The 27,394-nt window shown below is 37.3% G+C and overlaps 2 protein-coding genes across 2 annotated transcripts; both read left to right on the top strand.

The window, feature by feature from the left end:
• Positions 1-1,250: 1,250 nt before the first annotated feature.
• On the top strand, positions 1,251-2,219 carry LOC148863062 (uncharacterized). Its single transcript, XM_088976249.1, has 3 exons — positions 1,251-1,333; positions 1,445-1,982; positions 2,151-2,219. The coding sequence occupies exons 1-3, from the start codon at positions 1,251-1,253 to the stop codon at positions 2,217-2,219; spliced, it is 690 nt and encodes a 229-aa protein (XP_088832375.1).
• A 14,097-nt stretch (positions 2,220-16,316) lies between these two features.
• LOC148863061 (uncharacterized) lies at positions 16,317-17,428 on the top strand. Its single transcript, XM_088974341.1, has 2 exons — positions 16,317-16,418; positions 16,511-17,428. Exon 2 carries the CDS (start codon positions 16,535-16,537, stop codon positions 16,901-16,903), a length of 369 nt encoding a protein of 122 aa, XP_088830467.1. The 5' UTR covers positions 16,317-16,418; positions 16,511-16,534; the 3' UTR covers positions 16,904-17,428.
• The last annotated feature ends 9,966 nt before the right edge of the window (positions 17,429-27,394 follow it).

Below are 27,394 nucleotides of genomic sequence, written 5' to 3'. Positions count from 1 at the left end.
ATGCTATAAGATTTGTGTGAGGATCAAATCCAGACACTTGGTTGCAGTTGGTAGGTATTATGAATTGGGATTTTCTATCAATAAAACATGTTCCAACCTTCTACCAACATCATCTCATACCGAACACCTTAACTTGAATCTGGGATACACCATAAAAGCGAGACTCGCCGTGTATGAAATGTGTGGTGTGAGATGAAGTTGGTAGAGGTTTGGAACGTGTTTTGTTGGTAGGCAATCCAATCTCAAGTATCACACCTTTGCAGAATTTGGGCTTAATACTCATAGAAGCATGCCTCACACCATCACATAGCACTTGCAGCCGCACATTGGAATATCTTCAGTAGTTTGTATATTGCCATGCACGGCTGTAGGGATGGCAATTTTCCCCATCCCCAATGAAAACCCGACTTCCCCGACCCCATCAGGTTGAGGATGGGGATTGCTTTGATGAGGTAGGAATGGGTCTCCACAGGGCAGCCGTCCCCATTGGGGATCAGGAATGGATGACAACTTTTATCCATGGCGGAGATCGAGGATAAGGATAGAGATTAATTTCAGAATCGAAGTCGAGGATGGAGAATATGATCTCCACCCAGAACCTACCCTATTGCCATTCCTACACGGCTGCAACATGCCATAAAATTCAGTGTGAGATGAACTCTGTAATGAGCAAATCCAAATTTTCCTTCGTAAAAAACCTAGATTTCCTACTCACTTTCTCTACTCACGCCCTATCCACATTACACTGCAATTGCACATCTCACAATATAAGATGGCCATGTCCATGTGCAATGCAAGTCAAGGCAGATAGAGAGTGGTGATAAATCTGGAGTGCTTCACGAGGCCGATAAGACTGGGAAGTGTCTTTACATAGAAAACATGAGCAGATATCATTGTATGTCTAGTTCGCTTGAATCCAATTGTCCCTACGATCAAATTAGATTTTGACAATTTTGGGTTAAACTGCTTGTAGAGTTACTTACTCTTAAGTCATTCGTTAGTTATTTTTTTCTTTTGTCTTTTACTATTTAAGTTGGCCTTCTATTATTGGTCGATGCTCTATATATAAACTCTATTACTGTAACCTTTCGGACTGCGAGAAAGAATAGTTTTCTCTCCACTTTCTTCTTCTTTCTTCTTGCCTTTTTTTCTTGTTTTTCTTCGTCTTGTTGTTTTTCTTTTGTACATGGTATCAGAGCGACGAGATATGGTGCCTACCCTTTCTTTTTGACAGTTTTCCTATCAACACTATGGAAGAAGAGGTGGATACCTCTGTTACTCGTAATGGTCGAAATACGACCGGCCTTGGAGCTGTTGTAGAGATTACAAGAGAGTCAGCCTACAACTCGAACAGAGACCCTTTCTTCTTGCACAGTTCGAATCATCCTGGAATGATGCTAGTTACAGCACCATTAACTGGAAACAACTACCTCACCTGAAGCAGATCTATGAAGATAGTTCTAGGTGCGAAACTGAAGCTGGGTTTCGTGGATGGGAGGATTGCTCAGCCAGATGAAGGAACAACAGAGTTTGAGCTATGGACAAGGGTGAACTACATGGTAACTTCCTGGATCCTTATCTCAATATCAAAAGAAATAGCAGATGCCTTTCTTTATACTACTATAGCGAAGGAACTCTGGGATGAAATTGCTGAAAGATTTGGTGAAAGCAATGGGCCTTTGTTGTATCAAATCCAAAGAGATATAAGTTCAATATCTCAAGGGAATGAATCAGTAGCTAAGTATTACACTAGGCCTAAAAGGTTGTGGGATGAGCTAACCTGTTTAATGCCTATTCTACCTTGTACCTGCGGTTCTACTAAGGCAGTTGCTTATTTGCATTCATTCAATAGATTAATGCAATTTCTGATGGGTTTAAGTGACTGCTATGATAATATAAGGAGTCAAATCCTTGTAATGAAACCTTTACCCTCTATGAACCGTGCTTATTCCTTGGTTCTCAGAGTTGAGAAACAAAGAGAAGTACACACATGTTTTAATGAAAACATAGACTCTACCGGGTTATTTGCCAAAACCCAAAACACCAATCAACCCTACAGAAGGGATGGAACTAATAGGGAAAATAATAAGAAGACAGACATGTGAAGGAAGGATAATGACAATAAGTATTGTGATCATTGCAATGTGAAGGGACATGTGAAGGAGACTTGCTTCAAGCTCCATGGATACCCAGAATGGTATAATGAGTTCAAGGAGTAGCAGAAAAAAAACAGGAAACAGAACAATGGCCAACATGGTGGAAACTCCCTTTGATTTTGGAACTGAAGAGAAGGTTGATGGGAAAACTGATAAGAAAATGGATTTGGGAAATATGGTGCAACAAGAAATCCTGAAGCTGATGAAAGGGAAGATGACTATGGAAGGCAACCATGTCAACTTTGCTAACCTGGACAACTATGCAGGTAATTCCTTCAATACTGATTGTGCTTTAAATTTTGCATTGAGTACTATTGACTTATTGAAGCCGGGTACTTGGATAATTGACACAGGGGCTTCAAACCACATGTGTGGAAATAAATCCCCTTTTGATAAGCCTAGACCCACTAAACATCCACTACCTGTTTGCCTACCAGACGGATCCATTAAATTTGTTCATAGCATTGGAAATATTCATTTGTCAATTGATATTTGTTTGAAAGATGCATTACACATTCCTAGTTTTAAATTCAACCTCTCATCAGTAAATAAATTTGCTGAGTCTACCCAAATAAAATTCACATTCTTACCTAGCCATTGTCTATTGTAGGACCTACAAACTGAAAGGATTCTGGCAGTAGGGAAACTACTAGGAAGCTTATACATCCTAGACAACTCTTGTTTTAGAAAATTCAGATGTAATACAGAGCCAAACAGTGACAAGTTGTTTTTGAATCTCAAGGATACTTTTTTACCTTGTAATGCTGTTGTTTCTAGAAATGAAAGTATGGCTACTTCAAAAATCTCTTTTTGGCATGACTGTTTAGGACATGCTTCAATGAATGTTTTAAAGCATATTGATTTTCTTAAATGCTTGAATTTACAAAATGAGGTTGGGTGTGAAATTTGTCACTTGTCTAAGCAACGAAGGCTACACTTTCCAACCAACAGTATCACTACCCAACAACCCTTTGAATTAATCCATTTGGACACTTGGGGACCATACAAAGAACCTTCAATTACTGAGCCACATATGTTTTAACAATTGTAGATGACTGTTCCAGAGCAACTTGGACCTTTCTGATGTCACACAAAACCCAAACACTTGCCATTTTCACTCAATTTTTTAACATGGTTAAGGACCAATTTGATAAAACTATTAAAACTATAAGGTCTAACAATGGAACAAAATTTACAAACCATGGCTTCCAATCCTTTCTTTCTAGCAAAGGAGTGTTACATCAAAAGGCATGTCCTTATACACCTTAATAGAATGGAATTGTTGAAAGAAAATACAAGCATCTCTTGCAAGTGGCAAGAGCTCTCATGTTCCAATCTTGCTTGCCAAAAAAATTCTGGGGACATTCCATCATAAATGGCTACTCATATTATAAACAGACTACCCTCATCAGTGTTAGCTTGGAAATCTCCATTTGAAGTCCTATTTCATAAACCACCGGATTATACCAATTTAAGATGCTTTGGTTGCTTATGCTATGTGACAAATAAATTACCTCATAAAAAAAAATTTGATCATAGAGCATTTAAGTGTATATTCATTAGGTATAGTCCTGGCCAAAAGGCCTATAAGGCCTATGATTTGGAAAAACATGAAGTTTATGTGTAAAGAGACATAAAATTCTATGAGCAAATCTTCCATTTCAGAACCAATTCAGTTTCTGTTGACAAAAATCCATAATTCGTTTTACCATTACCTTCTCCAGACGATATTTTAGACTTTTTACCAACCCCTACACCAGATGCATCATCACCCATACCATCAATAGGGGAGCCCAATGAAACACTTGATTTTTTGGATTCACCAACCTCTGAACCAGCAACAGAAACCACTGGTCCACCTTGTGATTTACTTCCTAAAACTACAGTCCCAGTTACTGCAAACAACCTACCCCCTATCAGACAGAGTACTAGAGTCAAAATGAAACCAGCTTGGCTTACAGACTATGTTACTAACTTGGCTTGTAGCAATGTTAGAACTACTGACAGAATCCTCAATCAGTCATAGGTTCATGCATCATCACCTCACACACCTCCAACATATCCCTTTGTTCAATCACCTTCACTTTTTGCATCATATTTATCCTTTTTAGCTAAAATGTCAAATATTCAAGAACCAACTTCTTATAAACAAGCCGGTACTAATGCTGAATGGACTAAAGCAATGAATGAGGAATTAGAAGCATTAGAGAAGAATGAAACTTGGGAACTCACTGATTTACTAGAAGGAAAAAGGGGTCATTGGTTCCAAATGGGTATATAAACTGAAGTTGAATCTGGATGGCAGTGTGGATAGATACAAAGCCAGGCTGGTAGCCAAAGGCTTTCACCAGGTGGAAGGGATTAACTATTTTGATAGCTTCCCTCCTGTGGAAAAAATAGTAACTGTAAGAATTTTTCTTGCAATTGCAACATCTAAATCATGGCCTATCCATCAATTGGATATCAATAATGCATTCTTGCATGGGTATTTGGATGAGGAAGTCTACATGCAACCTCTAAAAGGGTATTATAAGGCTGCCAAGGGTCAAGTCTGCAAACTGAAGAGATCACTCTATGGGCTTAAACAAGCCTCAAGACACTGGAATGCTGAATTTAATAACAAAATTAAGGCTTTTGGTTTCCATCAATCAGCTCATGATCACTGTTTATTTGTTAGGCACTCATCTGATTCCTTCATTGCATTGTTATTGTATGTAGATGATGTGCTTTTAATAGGTATTTCAGAAGCAGATAACATTTAAGTCAAACAGTACTTGGATAAGCTATTCACTATCAAAGATCTTGGCTACGCCAAGTATTTTCTAGGTTTGGAGATTGCTAAGAATTCTTTAGGTATTGTTCTTAACCAAAGGAAGTACATTCTTGACATTCTAACAGATGTTGGACTCCTAGGTGCTAAACCAGCTAAAACACCTTTCCCCAAAGGTCAAAAGTTGTATGCAAACAAAGGCATCCCACTAGCTGAACCGGAAAGATATAGAAGGCTTGTTGGACGTTTATTGTATTTGAATATTAGCAGGCCAGACATTAGCTACTCTGTACAACAGCTAAGTCAGTTTGTAAACTCTCCATGTCAGTCACACTGGGAAGCTGCAATACACTTGCTTAGATATCTAAAAGGTTGTCCTTCAAAATGCCTTTTTTATCCAGCAAACAATTCTCTTCACTTAGAGGCTTTCAGTGGTGCAGACTGGGCCTCCTGTTCTGAAACTAGAAAATCCTTAACAGGGTTTTGCATTTCTTTGGGGTCAACTCTCATTTCTTGAAAGACAAAGAAGCAAACAACAATCTCAAGATCATTAGCAGAAGCATAATATAGGAGTTTAGCAGCAACGGTTTGTGAACTTCAATGGATCTCCTATGTTCTCAAGGATTTTGGCATCCAATTAAAACTTCCAATTCCTCTTTGGTGTGACAATCAAGTTGCTCTACACATCACTGCCAATCCAGTATTTCATGAAAGAACAAAACACCTGGACATTGATTGCCACTTAGTTAGAGAGTAGTTTAAGCAAGGCTTTACCAATCCTCAACACATCTCCATTCATCAGGAAGTAGCTGATGTTTTTACAAAGCCACTTTCTGGTCCTAAATTCAGCAACTTCATGTCCAAGTTGGGTTTGCTTGATATCCACCAAACTCCAACTTGAGGTGAGGGGGGGGGGGTGTAGAGTTACTTACTCTTAAGTCATTCGCTAATTCTTTTTTTCTTTTGTCTTTTACTATCTAAGCTGGCCTTCTGTTATTGGTCGATGCTCTATATATAAACTCTGTTACTGTAACCTTTCGGACTGCGAGAAATAATAGTTTTCTCTCCACTTTCTTCTTCCTTCTTCTTGCCTTTTCTTCTTGTTTTTCTTCTTGTTGTTTTGCTTTGGTACACTGCTTTTGCTGACCTTTGTTCTTTGGCTACGTTGTTTGTTTATGGTGCAAATTCAAAATAGCTTGGAAAGAGTATAAATGCAAATATGTACAATGCAAAGTATATATAAAATGTAAAGTTTTGCATTTGTACTACTTCCAAACTGAGGCTTAGTCTTCGTTTGGGAAGAGTGCAAAACCCAGTTTGAGGGAAACATGCATCCTAGGTCATTTTTCCTATTGTTGGTAAAGATGTGAAAAAAGCCTAAAAATCGAGGAAAATATGCAATATTGTCAGTATTTTCCTTGATTTTGGGGTATAAATGTACATCAAAATTTCGGAAGCGAACCTATGTTCTCATTTTCCACCAATGAAAATAGAACTCTGATTTGCTTTCTTCATTGCCTCTGTGTTTCCGAGGAACTCCACGGTTGAGCATCATCAACATTTACTTTCACACAGCTCTTTCATCAAAGTGGCTATTACCTCCATTGAGAAGAAAACCATAAATCATCTCACAAATGCCTCTCTTGTTGTCGTCTCACAACACAAATTCATCATAACCCCTATGATTATCACCTCCTTAATCCCCCTATCCACCAAATACTCCTCCAACCCCATCCCTCAAAACTCAAGTGTTCTTTTCCACCACCTTATCACCGCTCCTCCGTCCCAACTCAGGCACCAGCTCTGTCTCAGCCATTGATGATCATATCGGTGTTCCACCACTCCCCAAGCATATCATAGTCTAACTGTGACTTGTGGCAATGGTGGGTAAAGATTACTAGCATTGAAACACTTCGACATAGAACACTGATGGTGGTGTTGATGGTGGGTAGAATCAGCTTCTCCATTGATGAGACATAGTTCTACATTAGGGATGCAAGCGGATTGGATTGGATTTGAATCAGGGTGTATTCAAATCTGATTCGACACTGTTCATGTTGGATTTGATCCAATTAGAAGATCTGATTGAATATGATAGGACTTTATTTGAATTCAAATCCCATCAGTAAGTTGAATCTGATCTGACTTGTTTTCTTCAAAAATTAATAAATTATTAAAAGAAAATAAAAATACTATTTTAAATAATAAAGTAAAAACAAAAAATACAAGTATTTTTAAATTATTTTCATCATATATACATGTTTTTTATAAAAAATAAATAATATAACAAATTTATAAAAATATATTTATAAGTAAATAAATAACATATATATGTATTATATATATTTATAAATATATAATACATATCGGATTGGATTGGGGGTGATCCAAATCTGATCCGATTGGATCCTATTATCCAATTCGGTCTAAAGATCCAAACATGAGTGATTCAAATTCGACCAAATAGGATCAGATCTTGGATCAGATCATGATCCAATCCATTTGAACCCCTATTCTACATGTTGATTACCGAGAGAACGACAGTTTTTGGATCTGCGTTTATCTTCCTGATCTTGAATTTCTTGTAAGAAGAATAGGAATCCCCCATTTGTTGAGACAAACAGTAGTTCTATCCTCTGAAGCTCCAATCACAGCTCACATACCAAGGTTAGTTTTCTTGTTTGGAACTTGTTTGTGACTAATACATGTAAGAAGATGGAATCATTAGATTGGAATCATAATAAATCATCCCTACAATGTCAAAATGTTCTAGAACAGGCTAGAGGGCTCTATGATTCTCTTCTATCCAATTAAATTGAGAAGTAGAGAGCAAGCAGATTGTAATGTAAAAAATTTCCCAAACAACTACAAATATGTGCCACTGGTTTCTTCTTTTTCATGCCAAACACCAGCTAGTAGTGCAAATGGAGTGCCAGCTGGCTCTATGCATTCCCCCTATACTTTGGGGTTATAAAATTTTGATCGGGGCTGGGCTGATTGGTCATTATCCCTTTTATAAAACAAGAAATGATACACGTATTTAATTCATTGGCTCATGGAATGGAATTTACATATGCGCCCCACAGAGTCGCCCCAAAAACGTTCCACAACAAATTCCAACCATGTATTGGGAGCATCTCCCAATGACAAGTATAGGAAATGCTCTCAATGCATGCTGAAGTGTGCATGTGAGGTGTTTTTGGGGTGCGCTCTGTGAGGGGCAGATGTGAACTCCATGGAATGGATCGTTTAGAGTCCATTTAAGCATCATATAGGTGCTTTGATTCCATAGTATCAAAAGCATGTTAATTGAGCAAGTTTAACTTCAAGGGGGCATTCTTTTTTTGGATTATGAGGGGGAAAAGTTGGTTAATGGGATTTTGGTTCCCATTAACCAAGAATCCCATGTTCTTTTTTCAGATTAATGCGGGGACCAGAGAAAGTTTATTTTCCTAAATATCACTTACCCGGGTAAGTTATACCCATCTCCGAGGTGGGTAAATAATTTTTCCACTTGTGGGGAAAGTTTCCAACACCTGAATGGGACAAAATTTCCCCTTTTAATAATAAAATTTTATGGTTAAAATGTTCATTTCCATTTGTACTTGGGAAATAAAAAAACATGGATAAATATACTTACCTTGGTAAGTGTTTCTCAGAAAAAACTTACCCAGGTAATTGCATTTACCTAGGTAAGTAACTTACCGAAAAACGAATGGAGCCCAAGTGTTTCTATCATCATTCTCTCAAATAGGGGAATACCACTTCACCAAAAATGGAAATAGAATTCAGATTCCACCCAATCAAACAATTAAAATTAGAACTAGAATTGAAGTTCCAATTTCAGACCCTTATTCCCACAAACCAAACAAGCCCTTAGTTTTCTAATTTTCAAATAACTGCCGAGTAAAAACGAAATCTGCACCATTTGGTTTCAGTTGTGACTACAAATAGGCTCTACTATAGACTTTGGATTAGGCATGATAACAGGCCTCATCGAGCTTTTTTCAGTCATTTATATGAGCCAAGCTTAAATAATTTAACTACATCATGCTTGTGGCAGTTGGAAATTGAACAAATTCATAATCCAATCCAGCCCAAATTACATATCTGGATTCAAAGTTGATGTACAAGTATTAATCACATACAATATAAACTATTTAGATTTAAATTTTATATCTTGTATAGAATATGGTGTAACCATTTTCGGCCACGTACCAATGTTTTGTGATGTAAAATTTTTTGGCAAAGTACCTCGTTATTTGACCCGGTGGTGGCATGCCTTAGTGACGAGCTACTTGGTGGCGAACTCCTTGGGGGAGAACTGCTTGGTGACTAAGTGCTTGGTGGCGAACTGCCTTGGTAGCGAACTGCCTGGTGGCGAACTGCCTTGGTGGCGAACTGCCTGGTGGCGAACTCCCTAGTGACGAACTGCCTGGGGGCGGACTGCCGTGGTGGCGAATTGCCTTGGTGGCGAATTGCCTGGGGGCGAACTGCCTGGGTGGCGAACTGCCTGGGGGCGAACTGCCTGGTGGCGAACTGCCTGGGGGTGAACTGCCTTGGTGGCGAACTGCCTGGGGGGCAAACTGCCTGGGGGCGAACTGCCTTGGTGGCGAACTGCCTGGTGGCGAACTGCCTTGGTGGCGAACTGCCTGGGGGCGAACTGCCTGGTGGCGAACCCCCTGGTGGCGAACTGCCTGGGGGCAAACTGCCTTGGTGGCGAACTGCCTGGTGGCGAACTCCCTGGTGGCGAACTGTCTTGGGGTGAACTGCCTTGGTGGCGAACTGCCTGGTGGCGAACTGCCTGGTGGCGAACTCCCTGGGGGCGAACTGCCTTGGTGGTGAACTGCCGAGGTGGCGAACTGCCTAGGGGCGAACTGCCTTGGGGCGAACTGCCTTGGTGGCGAACTGCCTGGTGGCGAACCCCTGGTGGCGAACCCCCTGGTGGCGAACCCCCTGGGGACGAACTGCCTGGGGGCGAACTGCCTGGCGAACTCCCTACTAGGCGGTCGATGCCTTAGAGAATGTTGGAGCTCCCTAGTGCAGCGTAATCCGACTGCCCTCAGCATGAGGTGGTCGTCTTTCCTTTGTAGGCTGCAGGAGATGAGGGACCTGCGAGAACTTCATCTTTTCCTCCTCTTTGTAGGTGGCGGGAGCTGAGAGACCTGCGAGAACTCCATCTTTTCCTCCTCCTTGTAGGTGGCAGGAGTTGAGGGACCTCCGAGAACTCCATCTCTTCCTCCTCCTTGTAGGTGGGGGGAGCTGAGGGACTTCCGAGAACTGCATCTTTTCCTCCTCTTCGTAGGCGGCGGGAGCTAAAAAACCTGCAAGAATTGAATCAGAGGTCCCGGGGGTACTTTCCCGGTGGGGGCTCTCCGATGCTTAAGTTAGCACTCTTATCGTAGAGAGCTTTGAAGATAATATGAGAGAGCTAGAGAGCAGGGTTACTTCCCTTTCTTTTTCCTCCCCTTCCCCTTTGCGGGGTGAGGTCTTTATATACCTGAGTCTTCGCGGGTTAGGTGGGTGAAAAGCCTCCAAACGGTAAGACTCGTCGCATCCGGTCAGAACCGGGGTACGGTGGTGAACTCCTTGAGGTCGTCAGGCTAGCGCTTGTGACAGGCGGCCAGGTCGGCGCCTGGGCTGGGTTGTCAGAGGGGTGCCTGCGTCAGTCGGCGGGTCAGTGTTTAGGCCAGGTCGCCAGGTCGGCGCCTGTGTCAGTCGGCGGGACAGTGCCTAGATCAGGTCGTCAAGCTGGCGCCTGTGTTAGTCGGCGGGTCAGTGTCTAGATCAGGTCGTCAAGTTGGCGCCTGTGTTAGTCGGCGGGTCATGCGCTAGGCTGGTCCAGGTCGGCCAGGTCGCGCAGGCTGTGCACAGTTCGCGCAGGCCGCGCGCGCGCCGTGCAGTTCGTGCGCGCCGTGCGCAGGTCGCGCAGGCGCGTGTCAGGCCGCGCGCAGGTCGCGCCAGGCCGGCCAGACAGGTGCCCGAGTGGGTCACCAACTTCGTAAGTTTGTTGGCTGGGTGTTTTCCTAGTTGTCACGAGGTGCCACGTGTCACAATTTTACTGGAGGGCCAAATCTGCCCTCATCAGAATCCAAGGCAAATATTCTCTTTATATAGTAAGAGATAGATAATGCAACCCATTTTTTCTACAATATGGTTTTAGTATTGCACTAAAGCAATGAAATCAAGGGCCCTAGATGTAATGTTGTGAATTCATCAATTTAAATTAGATTAAGTGACCTCCTGCTCTGCCACATGCCCCATGCACATCTCAAGTTCTCAATTATGTATTGGAAACATCTCCTCGTGACAAGTATTGGAGATGTTCATCATGCATGCTGAAATGTATATACAAGGTACATATAGGGCGCCAATCTGAACTCCTAAATAATGCTTCTGGATGAATTGTAGACAAGATTATATACATCGGGTTGGGCTACCTATCATGAAGAATACACCAGTAGCCACTGTGGGCCCCATCTGTCTCCGACCCACAATCTTATCTCCAGCTAATCCAGGCTCATAAATAATGAGGTGGTCCTAGATGGAGTTCGTCTTATGTCTCTACTTTTTCATACATTTTTCTAAACAATTTCATGGTGTTTGGAAGTGTGGATGCTTTTTGGGACCGATTTTCAAGAAAATATACCCATGCTTCCAAGACTCGTTTTTCACAAAAAAATGCTTCTACCACGTAGGTAGTGAGCAACACTATGCTATTTGGTAAGGTGATTTTCATCACTGTTTTTCATGTATGTGCTGATAGATAAGCATCACATAAGATACACATCAGTCAACCGTTGGGAAAAACGGTTCGCTAAATCGGTGGGGTCCTGATTTTCGAGGCATGCCGGATTTTTTAATAATCGGCTGAACCAAACAATAAGATACATGGGCATTTGTTGAAACGCTTATATGAGTCTGACGTGACACCTTTTTTTTTTTTAAATCGAACCCGGTTCCAAACATCCCCTTTATCATTCCATAATTGGCCATAAACTCTTTCTATATTTAATTTGTGCCAGTTGCAAATATATGGAAAGAATGGTTATTACATTCCAACATTCAGATTCATTTTTGCTTGAGATGCAAAAGAACGTAAAGAAAGTGGTAACCGTTTACAAGTTACAGGTGGTCCCCACTTTACATGCAAAAAATGAGGTAGAGTTAGCTTGTGACCCAATACATGTATCATTAAGGCCTAGTTTGTTTGGAGTGCAATTTCATTTGCAATGGTGCAAAAGGTACTTGAATACAAATTCTGATTTATTTTCATTTCAACTTTTACCAAGCTTATTTTGTTTGTTTGCGGTGTAGATAAAGTAAAAATGGACCAGAATTTGCATTCTTTATATTTGCATTGTCATCAATTTGAATATTAAGAAAATAATACAGTATAGGACCACTCCTTGAAAAGATCCAAGCCGTTTTATGAAGCAAATGATAATCTCGCAAATGTTTAGGCTGTGTTTGGTTGTAGTGTAAATTTATTTGCATTAGTACAAATGCATGGGAGTGCAAATGTAAAAAATGCAAATTCTCGTTTAATTTTGTTTTGGATTTTACTTTATTCTGTTTCATGTGTTAATTTATTTCACTTGTACTGCAATCAAACAAAATAAGCTAAAATTTGAAACAAAAATAGGCCAAAATTTACACTCAAATAATTTGCACTGCCACGATTTTGCATCAATGCAAATTTATTTGCATTGCAACCAAACACAGCAAGAAAATGGTACATCATACAGTTTAATGAGCATCTTACAAGATCATGGGTCTCCTGGAAGCAAAACTATGCATGCACCCTAAAAATACAACACTCAGCTTCACATTAGGAACATCTCATTTGAATATTAAATTCATAGAAAGATATTCCCAATGTGTGGTTAGATCCTATGTTTTAGGATGTATACATGATTTTTGCTTTCAGGAGATCCTGTCTCATTTCACAAGCCATTAGAAAGATGAGGACATGTTATATTATTGTTCCATTAGGTATGTAGCAAGCATACCTACCTTGAGAATCCAAATTTAAGTAGAACTCAAACAAGAAAGACCATGTGACTTATAACAAATCAAGTAGATAAGACCTAAGGCTATGTTTGGTTTGGAGGAAAAGGTAGGGAAATGAAGGGAAAAACAGGAAAAACCTATACAATGTTTATAAAGGTTTTCCTATCTTTCCCTGCATTTTCTTTCAAACCAAACATAGCCAACTGAAAAGCAAATGGTGCAAGTTGGATTATGAGGAAATCAAAAGAGTCCAAATCAAAGTGTCTGTTTACCCTAAAGGGCTAAAATTTGGTTTTTGTAGGAAAACCCAAAAGCGATAATATTAAAGGCGCCTTTAATTTTTATAATCTTTCATGGAAAAAGTTCAAGTTGAAAGGAAAAGAGCAAGTACAATACAACATTTACCAGAATAGAGAGATCTTTAATAATGTAACTTTCAGGCACCATATTTTTTCTCGAAAGCTAGGCAATCTTTAAAAGTTTTGATTTTGAATTGTAGCAAAAAGTGGTAAAAGAATCCATTCCTTGATTATACCGTTGAATTAACAACTTTGGAGGTCCACCGCAAGTGAGAGTTAAAGCCTAAAAGCATGGTTTTAAAAAATGACCTGTAAAGGGAGTCATTCTAGACATTAGTTTTTGGGTTGACGGTGTGATCGTTCGATTGGAATGGATGGTCCATTTGGACAAAAAAAATTAAAAAATGATCAATAAAAATCGTTGAATGGGTCAATGGGTCAACAGGTCGTTGATTGATTCAACGATTTTTGGCCAGGGATCGGGTTTGGAGTAAAACGGAACTGATTGCCTGGACGGTTTTCAGGTTGAACGGCCTGACCATCTGGATCAACGGTGGTTCAAAAACCATGCCTAAAAGGTGCATCAGCCCTAGTTTGCCAGCCCACTCAGGCGCATTAGGGTGTGGTTGACACTAGATCTATTTACAAGCTGGACTAGGCCAGGTTCAGACCATGCTTTGCCTCTTTATTTACAGAAAATGTTTAGGCCCAAGCCTAGATATTGAATCTGAGCCCCGCCTTATATAAAGCGCAAAGCCTAGCTTGGACATAAAATGTCTTACGTATATGTAATTTAATAAACTAATATTATATGCAAGGTGCCAACTGGTTGGTTGGTATGATCTTTCAGCTGATTGTAGTGGAAACTTGGGATTGAATCCCGCATGTACTAGTGTTGGGGGTTATTGGCTTGGGGATGGGTAGCCCATCCCCCAAATTATATTATGTTAATTTGATAATAACTAAATTCATAAATTAAAAAAAAAAAGGTATTTATTAAATCAATATATTATATATCTATATATTATTTATATATATATTAATTATATATAATATTATTGGGCTAGACTTGGGCTTGGGCGAAACTTATTTGAAAAAACCTAAGTCCAGTCCAAAAAAAAGTTGGGTCTGATGCTTAGAGCCCAAGCCTAATTCTACGTGTCTAAAATTTTGTCCAAGCCCAATAAAAAACAAATCATGTGGGCCGGGTTAGGCCGTAAGCTTTGAATCATCACTTATTTATATTGCACTTCTATTCGGTGTGTGACAAGTGTCTAGCCTCATATGCAGGGTAAAAGTGCCAAGTATGGCTAGCTCTGAACAATCGAAAAGACATTTATAGTTCGGTGATGGAGCTGAATATTAGTAGGGGTTCAATGTTGAATGATGGTGGAAAAGTATGGACCGCAGGTACTACTTGTTGTAGAATGGCTGATCTTTTTGGTAACAGACAATGGGCCAATGGGGGAACAATGAATGGAGCTTGAGTGTTTGATGGCAGAGGTTTCCTATGACGTTAACCATTGTTGAATTTCGGGCCTGATTTGGTTGCAGCTGAATAGGGGAGAGGAGGAGACGGTACGAAGGAGGCAATGAAGGAAGAAGAAAAAGGAGAAGAGAGAGAGAGAGAGAGGAATCCATTGATGATGTGAGCTAAAATCTGATACGAGAAGTGAACCTTAGCGGTTGAACAGGCACTACAACTCACTTTGACCCCGTTCTTTTTTTGGAGTTTGCAGTGTTTTTGAACTGTCATTTGATTCGGATGGTCGGACAGTTTGGCTTGGAAATCGTCCTAATTGGTTCCGTTTTACTCTTAATCTGTTCTTAGGCCAAAAACCGCTGACCTGGGGGTTGAACCATCTATCCATTTGACCCGGATACCAATTCACGGGTACAATAGAGGGAGAGAAAGAAGAATGATCTCAGATCTGTGACAAGAACGATCTCAGATCTGAGATCACTAAATCCTAAATACAGCAGAGAGAAGAAGAAGAAGAAGATTGCATAGGTCAGAGACTGGAGAGCTCTCCTCCTCCTCCTTCCCTCCATTCTTTCTTTCATTTCTTTCTATCCTTTCTCTTTTTATTTTCTTTTTTTTTTTTCTTTTCTCTTCTTCCTTTCTTTCTTTCTTTCCTTTTTTTTTCTTTCTTTCTCAGCCCACAATCACAACCTCTCTTTTCTCATAAAAACTTAGAAGTCTAAAAGACATTTGCCCTAATAATTCAAACCGTTCAACTTGGACAATCGAACCGGTGACCTCAACAGTTTCGTTTTTGGGCCAATTTTTTAAACCTTGGGATTTTGAGAAGGGGGAAGTTGGTCAATGGGATTTTGGTTCCCATTGACTAAAAAACCCATATTATTTTTTTTTAGATTTATGTGGGGTCTAGAAAATTTATTTGCCCTATGTATCACTTACTTGCCTATCTTAGGGGTGTCAATTGGATTGGATTCGGTCTAATCCAATGTGAATTCATTGCAAATGAACCAGGTCCAATCCAATTCAGTGAATATTTTGAACCATTTTAGACCGGTCCAATTCAATGTTTAGACCATCCAATACATTCAAATTCATTTTAATTTAGATTGGTCTCAACCCAAACGTAGTCCATTAACACATATATTCTTATATCATATCAATGAAACAGATATTGGCTTAATCCAAACCAATCCAATCCAATCCAATCTAATCTAATAAATATTTTATACTGAATTGCTCCAATCTAATGTCTTTTTGGTCCGCATTGCGAACTTCCTAAAAGCGAATGGCGCCTTTGATTCTAAAGAAAGGGGTTCAAAGTTGTTTCATCTTTTACTGAAAAGAGTTTTCAAACGGTGGGGCTTAACACCTTTTTATTAGTTGTTGCATGAAGTAAGACTCCTGCCACATGCCTAGGGACAGATGTTATTCTTTTGTTGCGTTAGAGTGAAGTTAGTATAGGAAACCCAAATTGCAAGAAGAGGTGATACCTCGAGTCATTCGCTTCTTTATGGGTGCACCAGATTTCTCGCTGAGCAACGATTCTCTTCACCATTGGTTAATTATGAGTACATTGATTCACCATGTTCGGCTATAAGGAACACTGTCTTCTAACCCTTATTATAAATTGCAGCCCATGGGGATTTCTAAATACTACCTTTTCTGCGAGATCCAAGTTGAGATTCCAGGTTTTTCAGGTTTGTTTCTTGGTTCCATTTTGTTCCTCTTTAGTTTCCCACTTATTCCTGCAACGATATTAATCATTTTTTCCTTTTTTTCTTATCTTCAGAAGTTATCATATTCTCTTAGTCAAATGGGAGAGATGGAAAAGAATGAGGCTTCAAGCGAAGTGGAAAAGAAAGAAGAGGAAAAACATGATAAAAAAGATGAACACGAGGATGCAAAAGAGAATGAAGACAAAAGAGAAGAGAAATCAAAGGATAAGAAGAAGACAAAGGAGAAGGATAAGGACACTGATGATGAGGGTGAGGAAGGTAAAGAAAATGATGGCAAAGAGAAGAAAAAGAAGAACCCCGAGGACAAAAAGGATCCTGTAAAGCTCAAGTTCAAGCTTGAGAAGATTGAAGCTAGAATGCAGGATTTGGCAGCAAAGAGAGAAGAGATCCTAGAGCTTATCAGCGAACTCGAACAGGGCAATGCAATTGCCTCAACTGAGGCGTGAGGCCTGCACCACTGGCTCTTGTTCTTAGGGGGATAGATTAATTGCAGTCAGGCAAAGAAGAAACTAAGGCTGAATATGGAAGAAGTACAAATACAAATATGTAGAGTGTAAAGCCTTAAATTTTGTATGCATTTGCACTGTATATAGTACTCTTTAATAGTATAAATGCATACAAAATAATGCAAAAATAAAGGTTTTGCACTCTAAATTTGCATTTGTACTCTTTTCAAACTAAGCCTAAGTATTCCTCTTGCCGTTGCAGATAGATAGAATGACGCTATGCCATAGTAATATAAGAAGCAGATTAGTACTCTATCTGAAGTGTATATAGACCTGCTGATCTTGGTGTCTCACCAGATTCCCTCGTGTATATACATGAGATGACAAGAAAAGGATGAATGAAAAAAAATAATAAATAAATAAACAAGAGAAGGGTGAATATCACTATCATGTATTTTGTACTATAATTGTAGAATATCGTATATTTTGCTTATTTATGCTACCAACATTTATTTTGAGTCACTAGTCACTTTTGTTATTTGTTTATTTGATCTATGGTCTTGATGTTTAGAGAGATGATTTAGTTTTAAGGCTTGATTTTTTTTTTCATTGCGTCACTTAACTAGGTAATTGCATTTATCTCTATTCTTTTAATCATAAATTTTACCCAGAAAAGTTTAATAAGTGATCATTTACCATATAAATTTTATCATTAGAAAGGGATAATTTTGTTCAATAGGCTGTGTTTGGTTGCAATGCAAAGAAATTTGTATGGCAGTGCAAGTGATTTGTGTAAATCTGACCTATTTTTGTTTTAAATTTTAGCTTGTTTTGTTTGATTGTAATACAAATGAAATAAATTAAGACATGAAACAGAATAAAATAAAATCAAAAATAAAATTAAACAAGAATTTGTATTTTTTACATTTACACTCCTATGCATTTATTCTAGTGCAAATAAAATTGCACTACAACCAAAAACAGCCATGACGTTTTAATAACTTCCCCTGCTCTAGAAAATTCTGCTCTAGAAAATTCGATTTACTGTGGAACCCACACTTATTCATATGTAGGTAAGTTTGTCAACTTGCTCGTTGACCAATTTACCCCCTTTCACCAGGTGAAAAACGAACATACCCTTGTAGATAATTCACATATCTGGGATGATTATTGTTTTTTTTTCCCTTTTTTGTCTAAGGATAGTAGAAATGCCAAAATCATATTGCTTTTATCCGATCTATCTTGAGAATCTAGCTACCAAGAACATTCCAGGTCTAATCTCCTCAACATTAATTCCTCAATAATTTCAGAACAAATATTGCACAGAGAATTGTTGTTAGAAGGCAAGTGTGAACATTCCAAAGACAAAGAACAAAGATAATAGAATATAATGAGAGTCACACTATAAGAACCCACTAGATGACTTGCTCTAGAAACTCTTGAATCGATTTGTTATGCGCACTCAGAAACTAGAAAACAAGTTGTAGTTGATTAGATTAGAACCTTAAGGAAATTAAGTCCTTAAAGAATCCAATCTTGAAGACGCCACAAATGTTGATAACTCCTTTGATAAGTCAAGATGTTTTCTGAAAATACCTCTATATTATTGATGATTTCATTTTACATAGTTATAGCTTATATATAGGCATGTAAACATCATTATCTTATAAGGAAGCTCATAATCTAATCATGTAAACATCATTATCTTATGATGAAACTCCTAACTAATGAGGATTCCTTTAATTTAGAAAAACAAATCTATCTTGATATAGGAATCCTTTTAAAAGACTACAACTAATGACAACTGAGCATAAAAAAGTCAAAGTAAAACAAAACAAGACAAAAACAAGTCCAACAAGACAAAACAAGCCCATCAAACAAAACAAGACAAAAACAAGCTCAACAAGACAAAACAAGCCCATCAATACATCTTAGCATGCAGATTGAGCATTTCCTTATCATGTCCATGCGCCTTGGTCTTATGTCATGGATTTCAGGCTTTGTTCTTCCAGATCTAAGCTTTGCACATCGTCTTGCACATAAAGATAAGTAATTATCCTTGGTGAAGCTTTGGAAACTTCAAGAACAAATTTAGAATCTTCTAAAACAGATTCTTCGTCATGCACTTCCATGATTAAACTTTGTAAAGCTTCTTTCATCATCTTTATCATTTCCCTATTCATTGGACCACCGATTTCTTGTAAAGGATCTTGAGAATATTTGAGAATATTAGCTTGAGCCATTTGGCCAACACCTTGATCTCCATTATTTCAGGCCACTTTCAAACAAAATTAGTGGGTTGGGCCAATAATTAAACTAGTGGAGTTTCATGGGTTGATTGTATCACTTAATTTATTGTAATCCAATTAAATATTTTGCCAAAAGAGGGCAGATACATTCATTGGGAGAATTTCTTAAATTTGTGCTTTTTAGCATTTTTTTGTTGTTGTTATTTTTCATCCTTCAAACTCCAACCCCTCCACCTTGATAAAGTGGGTCTTGATCCCAAGTCCTCCAAGTCTCCACTACAAACAGTGAGAGACCTTCGGACGGATTTGTGCATAAATGTTTGTCTTAAGTAGGGCTATTTCTTATTTGGCAAGTGCCAACAACAGTGGCGCGCAACCCACCTCACAGTATGGTTTCCTCATTAGAGACCATCTGAGCACTTTAGTATTTGCCAGATCAATTGCCTTGGACAACTTATCTCCTATAGAGGCTGAAGCTACAATGATGCATGAAGGTCTGAAATATTTGGTTGCAATGGCAATTTCACTCGCCCATTATAGAAAGTGACTCCCAAAAGATTTGTCAACTTCTGTTGGATGGGTCACTTTCCCCTCCCATATGCTTGTCATTGATTGCATAAGTTTCACTTCTAGCCTTCCATCTCACAAAAGAAAGTACATTCTATTAAACAAAAGAAGAGGGGGCATATAGGAATATTCTTATATATGTATTGTTATTTTTGTTTTTTATTTTTATTGTTGTGAATTATAAAACAATAAAACGTGTTTGGTGCAGTTATTGCTCTTAATGCAACCTATATATGTATATATTTATTGCATTACTATCAACTAGTGGGTCCCCTGTAATGCACGGGAAAAAGATGTCAAGGCATATTGGGCTTAAAACTTATTATTCTATGGAGCTATGCAATCCTAAAGTAGGGATGGCATTTTTTTCCCATCCTCATCGAGTACCTGACCTCCCCAATTAGGTGGGGATGGGGATGGAGACTATGTTAGCGAGGACAGTGTGGGGATGGCTCGATGGGATTAATAGGAATACCTTATTGGGGATGGGGAGTGAAGTCTATATATTAAATATATGTATACATATTCTATTAAATATATAGTATTGTTTATGTTATTTATAATATTATTTATATTATATATATCAAAATTTATTCAAAATGTCATTTGTATTTTAAATTTTCCTTTATTTTAAATAAACACATTTCTGAAAAGCAAACTTTTAATTAAAAGAAATCAGGGATTTAGGTCTCCGATGGGGAACCCGTCTTCGTCAAAGATCATGGATGTAGGCTGAATTTTTTCCCAATGAGGATTGGGGTCAAAGACGGTGACTAATTTAAAACTTGGGGCCAGGATGGAGAGTATGATCCTTGTCCTGAACCCGCCCATTTCCATTCCTACCTAAGGGGTCATACCCTTAACCCATAAGCATAGTTTCAATAATTATGGAAATCTATAAATGTAGTATCCTATACTTATGAAAACTATTAAAAATTTCCAATTATTTATTTAAATAATTCAAAGTTTATAATTTAACTTTCATTAAATTAAATTACCAAAATCACTAATTATTGCTAAAATATTAAGTAAATATCAAAATTACTAAAAATATAAACAATAATTTTATATTTATTGAAATTAATTTCCACTAAAAATTTCTAATTATTATCTAACAATATCATTAAATATTAATAAATTGATCAAAATTACTAAAAATATCAATAACTACTTATTGCTAAAAATTAGTGATAATATCAAGTAATTTTTAGTAATTAAAATTTTCAATTTAACAAAATTAAGAAAAATTATAGTTTAGGTGTTGATATTTACTGAATAATATTTAATAATATCAGTAATTATTGAAATTATTAAAATATTTCACAAATTAATTTAACTAATTAAGTTAATCACATTTTTGGGTTTAAATGATTTATTGGACATGTAATATAGATTAAGAGGTGTTTTAAGAGGAATTTTAGGTGGTAGAGATAGTTTAGAAAAATTGTAGGAGGGGGTTAGCTAAGCTAAGTGATTGGAAACATGAGAGAGAAAGTTGGAGTGGGCCTCTAGTGGAGAAGATCTGAGAGCTGCCACGTAGCTACATGGAAGGGCTGGGAAGGGTTAGGGAGAAAGGAGAGAGCATGAAGGAGATTTTTTAATTCCAATAATTTAAATAATTGGATTTTTTTTAATTTCAGTTATTTCAATAATTATATTTTTTAGTATTAATTTCAAGTTCAGTAATTGGCCTATACTACATTATAATTATAATTTTTGTAATTAGATTTTTTAATTAACTTTCACCAAAAATAATTATTTATTTATATTTTAAATCATTATTGATAATTTCAAATATTGATGGATAATTATTTTTGATAATTAAATATTTTCACTAATTATCAATAATATTTATCTAATAATTATCCATCAATATTTGAAATTACCAAAATTAGTAATTTTCTGAAAACAAATTACTAAAATTTCTACAAAATCAATAATTTGATGACTTTCCAATTTACCAAAAAACCAAAATAAATTACGAAAACTAATTTTCAAAAATATCAATTATTATTTAATTTCAATAATTAATTTTGAAAATAATATCAATATAAAATGATAATTTCAAAATTTTCAAATTATTAGAAAATAATAATTAATTAGTGAAAACAATTAATTATTATTTTCACTAATTATAAATAATATTTATCTAATAATTATCCATCAATATTTGAAATTACCAAAATTAGTAATTTTCTGAAAACAAATTACTAAAATTTCTACAAAATCAACAATTTGATGACTTTCCAATTTACCAAAAAACCAAAATAAATTACCAAAACTAATTTTCAAAAATATCAACTATTATTTAATTTCAATAATTAATTTTGAAAATAATATCAATATAAAATGATAATTTCAAAATTTTCAAATTATTAGAAAATAATAATTAATTAGTGAAAACAATTAATTATTATTTTCACTAATTATCAATAATATTTATCTAATAATTATCCATCAATATTTGAAATTACCAAAATTAGTAATTTTCTGAAAACAAATTACTAAAATTTCTACAAAATCAATAATTTGATGACTTTCCAATTTACCAAAAAACCAAAATAAATTACCAAAACTAATTTTCAAAAATATCAATTATTATTTAATTTCAATAATTAATTTTGAAAATAATATCAATATAAAATGACAATTTCAAAATTTTCAAATTATTAGAAAATAATAATTAATTAGTGAAAACAATTACCCATCGACATTTGAAAAGTAACCACATGTTTTTTTTCCAAAAAAAAAGATAACCATTCATTAGCAAAAAGACTTCTAAGGTTCAGAACTATTTCCTTGACGTGCTTCACTTGCCACTCTTCATCTTCCATACCATCATTGATACTATTTACAACTCCTTGTGCATTAGAAAATAAAATGGTAGATGTGATTTTGTGAGCGATTGCCGCCTCGAGACCATCAACTACAACCCACCATTCGGCTTGGGAGCTTGATGATGCTCTAACTGTTATGCTATCTATCATCACCACAGAGTTGGTATTGGTTAGAATTACACAACCAGTACTTGATGCACCACTTGCTGGGTCAAAGGAACCATCAACATAAATATGATGCTTAAGTGTTTTTGTGTGAATCTCTGCGTAGATGCTCAGTCAGGCAGAGGCTCTGTTGTATGAATCAAGTATGAATATGGTTGTTGTATAGTCTGTACAGGATCAGGTTTTCTCTGATGGTGTATGAGAGCATTTTGGGTGCCCCATATGAGTCTGAATAGAACAGGAAATTTCCTGAAGTATTGTTTTTTGATCTCTGAATCTAGTGATTTCAGTTTTATATTCGACCAGTTGTGAATAAACTGATCTAATTGGAGGCTTTTGACTTCATCTGGATTGATGCCAATTGGTGCAGTGGGCCATACAGCTCTTGCAAAGTCACATTGAAAGAAAAGGTGCTACCAGGATTCTATTTCCTTGCTGCAAATCTGACAGAAAGTTAAACTTGTCTTTTGTTTTTCTTCCTTTCCACATGAATATTTGGAATCTGAATGGGACCTTAGCCTTCCATAGCATATTCTAGTTAATATTTGGACCAGAACTTGGTGGCTCTAAAGCTTTGAAGAACTTGTATCTTTGATTTGACACAGTATTTGCCTTTTTTGGATTCTTTCCATAATAGTATGTTTGTTGTGTTAGAGGGGGGCCCACTTATTTGAGTGATATGATTAATGGACTCTTCTTTAATAATTTGTCTCAACATTGTGGTGTTCCATTGTCCATTTTCATCCCATAGGTCTTTCACCTTGATGTTATTTAAATTTATCATCGGGTTTATCCTTAAATTATGGATATCCTGTAGCTAGAGATGGGATCCAAGGATCTTGGATGTGTATTTTCTCACCATTTTTCACTTGCCAAAACAGACTCCCTTTTATCTGATCTAACAGGTCAATGATTTGTTTCCACCATCTTGAATGATTGGAATATGGAGTCATTTTATATATGTTTCTCTCTTCTTACCCAGGCCCACAACTCTTATTTTGATGAGAGTAAGCACCAAATCTGTTTAGCAAATAGGGCTTTATTAAACATCTCCAATCTTTTAAAACCTAGCCCTCCCTCCTTTTTCGGCTTGCATATTATTTTCCAAGGAATAGTGTGAGTGCTTCTTTTTGTGTTGTTTCCTTCCCACCAGAATCTCTTTTGAATCTTCTCCAATTCTGTAATTGTTTTCTTCTTTAGGATAGAATGAGCCATAGTGTACATGGGTAAGACTTGCAAGACTGACTGAGTTAAAGTTGTTTTACTTGCTTGAGATAGCATGTTTTTCCTTCCAAGTTGCTAACTTTGTATTTACTCTGTCCAAGATATCTTGGTGAGCCATATTCATATTTCCTTGGTAACAGATTTTGGCCCCCAGGTATTTATCTTGAGATTTCATCAATCTCATCTTTAGAATAGGTGTTAAAATCTTCTTCTTTTTTTTTTTTTTTTTCTATGTACACCCTTACTAAAATATACCACTGACTTTGCTAAGTTTATTTTCTCCCCTGACCATTCCTCAAATTTCGCCAAGATCTCCTTGACTTTTTTAATATGTGAAGGATCAGCTTTACAAATGATTACACAATCATCCTTAAATAATAAATGTGATATAGGTGTTCCATTTCTGCATATTCTAATGCCTTGTAGTTCCTTCTTATTTTCAGCTTCCATGATTAGACTGGATAGGGCTTGCATTCCAATGATGAATAGGTAGGGTGAGAAGGGATCCCCTTGCCTAATTCCATTTTCTAGCTCAAAAAACTTCTAGTGTTCCATTGATTTTTACTGAGAATTTTGGTGTAACCATGCATTTCTCCATCATTTTACACCATTTCTCACGGAAGGCCATGCCTTTTAACATTTCTATCAAAAAATCCCTCCTTATTTTGTCATAGGCGCTAGACTTGTCAGTCTTCATGAAGGCCCAACCTACACCTTTCTTCTGATTTTTCATTTTATTCATAACCTCTTGAACCATGATGATATTATCCACACTTTGTCCCCCCTTTATGAATGCATCTTGGTTGGGAGCTTTCAGTTTGTTTAGTTTTTGTTGCATTCTAAGCACAATCACTTTGCTAACACTTTGTATATCACATTATAGACACTGAAGGGTCTATACTGTTGACTTTTTTCAGAGTGTTTGGTTTTGGGGATGTATACTAAGCTTGTCGAGTTAATCTCTATGGGGAACTCCATTGTGTGAAAGAAATCTCTAACCATCTTGCATACATCTTCTTAATTTGGCTATGGGTCAGTATTTCTGATAGAAGAAAGAAGGGAAACCATTTGGTCCTAGTGCAGAGTGCGGATTCATAGATTTTACAATTCTTTCTATCTCCTCATTTGATGGTGGAATTAACAGTTCCTTAGCCTCCTCCTCAGAGAGTTTGTTTAATACTAGATTTTAAATATTCAATTCCTCCTCTCTTAGCTCACTACTTGTGTGGATAGCATGAGCCTTAAACATTTCAGCTATATCTTCCAACTGCATTATTTCGCCATTCTCTTTCTTTCAGGAATTGTAGAGAGTTTCTTCTCCTCCTAAATTTCGTCAGTTGATGAAAACACCTTAGTGTTCTTGTCTCCCTCCTTTAACCATGTCTCTCCGGATTTGACTCTCCAAAGTTGTTCCTCCCTCAATTGCCATAGATATAGTATTAGGTGTTTTATATAACAACGGGATTGGGTTGAATACGGGTTGGATCCGACCATAGATGCAGTATTAGGTGTTTTATATAACAATGGGTTTGGGTTGAATATCGGTTGGATGTATTAGCTGGGTTCGACTGAATAGAAAATTCACAAACCGGTGTTCAAGTTGCAGCAAAGCACCAACGTTCTGCATGATTATCACCGTACAGATGTCGTAAGTGTTATAGTAGGGTTTTTTTTTTTACAATAGTTGTCAACATGCGAGGATTTTAACTTCGTTTTCGATGACCATTCTAACGGTAGCTACAGTGTTCAAAATAGTTCTCAACCGGTATTCCAATGCAGTAAAACGCCGGTGTTTTGCGAGTTTGGCTCCAATCAGAGCAAAGCCTATTAGAGCTGCCTTTACCATTTATGTGCTTTATTTCATGAAAAAATATTCCCAATAAAAGGTTGCAAAAGGTAGTTGGAACGGTGTGTGCACGAGTTTGCCCTGATTGAAGCCAATCTCGTGTTCTGCATGGCTATCACTATATGGAAGCCAGTGAGCGTTCTAACAATCTTTTTTGGCTGAAAAATGACAAACAGCATCTTAGCGTTCTACCGGTGGGAGGCAATCTGAGAACATACTTGTTCAAACGGTGACCCTTCTTGAATCAAATTGAAAAAATGAGGATTCAAGCAACACAGATGCAACGATAAATCGTTTCCAAGTTGAAATTCAAATGTTCTGCTTGATCTCTAAACATCATAAAAAAGAGTGAAAACGGGAAGGAAAAATAGGTGAAGAAGAAAGGTCTTACCAATATGTTTCAGTTTGAATGGGAAGACTTACCAATCTGTTCAAACGGGAAGTTTGAAAATGTTTGTGAAGAGAAAGGGGGAAGGAGAAGGAAACTCGAGTTTTCTTTTCCCTTAGGTTGCTCATCAAGGAAAATGTCCACCTCACGACGGTGTAATGAGGTGGCCAAACACTAACAGCCCTAATGACGTGGCGATAATTGGTTGATAAATATTTGATGAGGTGTTGAAATGAGAGAGGAAGAAAGGAATGATGAAATGGGTTCCTGAGGGAGCAAAGAAGGATAAAATAAAGAGGGGCTGAGAGTTATGAGTTGGGTTAAGAAAAAAAAAATGAGACCATAAAGTGACATGTTTTTACTTTATTATTTATATATATATATTTCAAATATTATTTAATTGAGAAGGCAATATAGGAATATTCCTTGTGCTGGTTGAGTCATTGAGATCATGGCAAAGTCACAGTTAACAAATAACAAATTAACAACCCAACAGGCCGACCATGAAGCGTTAGTATCCTCTTATATACGCGTATCACGTAGAGTTTGACTTGGAACTTGGGAGTGGGTCGGGATCATAAACGGCCCAATCTAAAACAGGCCCAAGATACCTGCGAGGCTCACAACACAACATAATCAACATGCCTACCTGCGGGCTGCGGCTGCGAGTGCGAGACGTTCTGAATTTTTCATGCGAGTCGACTGTCGATGTTTTCCTCTTTTAATGTATGCCAGTCAATCAGGAATCAGGGCCCACCACCATCATCTATATCGGTCTATGTGCAAGACATAATAGCTAATCACAGCCATCCAAAATGTGGGCCCTCCTCTCACCCTTCAACTCTCAATCCTCCTCCCATCATGTGTGAATCTCGTTGACAACTCAATCCAACTGTGAAGTGTCAGTGTGAACTGTCTCTTTATGGTTCATCATGATCATTTGTAGAGTTATGTCAGAGCCAGAGAAGAAGGCCGTCGTTAATTTAATCAGATGGCCGCAATTATTTAATCTGTTTGAATTTTGACCTTAATATGCCACGCCGCCACATTATCAACCGTTGGATTGGGAACGGATATAAAGATTCCAGTAAAACGGTGAGTGAAACACATTAGCACAATCATCGATTGAGAAGGTTCCTGACCAACGGTTAAGGATTAGCCTCAGGTCGACGCGACGGGACGGGATCCATTGCAAGTTGCAAACAAAAAACTCTC

This window comes from Nelumbo lutea, chromosome 3 (assembly GCF_056320005.1).
Source record: "Nelumbo lutea isolate HS-2025 chromosome 3, American lotus-T2T, whole genome shotgun sequence".
Lineage (NCBI taxonomy): Eukaryota > Viridiplantae > Streptophyta > Magnoliopsida > Proteales > Nelumbonaceae > Nelumbo > Nelumbo lutea.
Note: the sequence above shows the minus strand (reverse complement) of the source record. Positions and strands in the feature narration are given on the sequence as shown.

What these genes read in the sequence shown, in the direction of transcription:
- LOC148863062 (XM_088976249.1), top strand. Translation starts at nt 1,251, where the DNA reads ATGGAAGAAGAGGTGGATACCTCTGTTACTCGTAATGGTCGAAATACG. An exon ending in GTTGTAGAGATTACAAGAGA is followed by an intron (nt 1,334 to 1,444) that starts GTCAGCCTACAA and finishes CACCTGAAGCAG; the next exon opens with ATCTATGAAGATAGTTCTAG. An exon ending in GAGTTGAGAAACAAAGAGAA is followed by an intron (nt 1,983 to 2,150) that starts GTACACACATGT and finishes TGCAATGTGAAG; the next exon opens with GGACATGTGAAGGAGACTTG.
- LOC148863061 (XM_088974341.1), top strand. Translation starts at nt 16,535, where the DNA reads ATGGGAGAGATGGAAAAGAATGAGGCTTCAAGCGAAGTGGAAAAGAAA.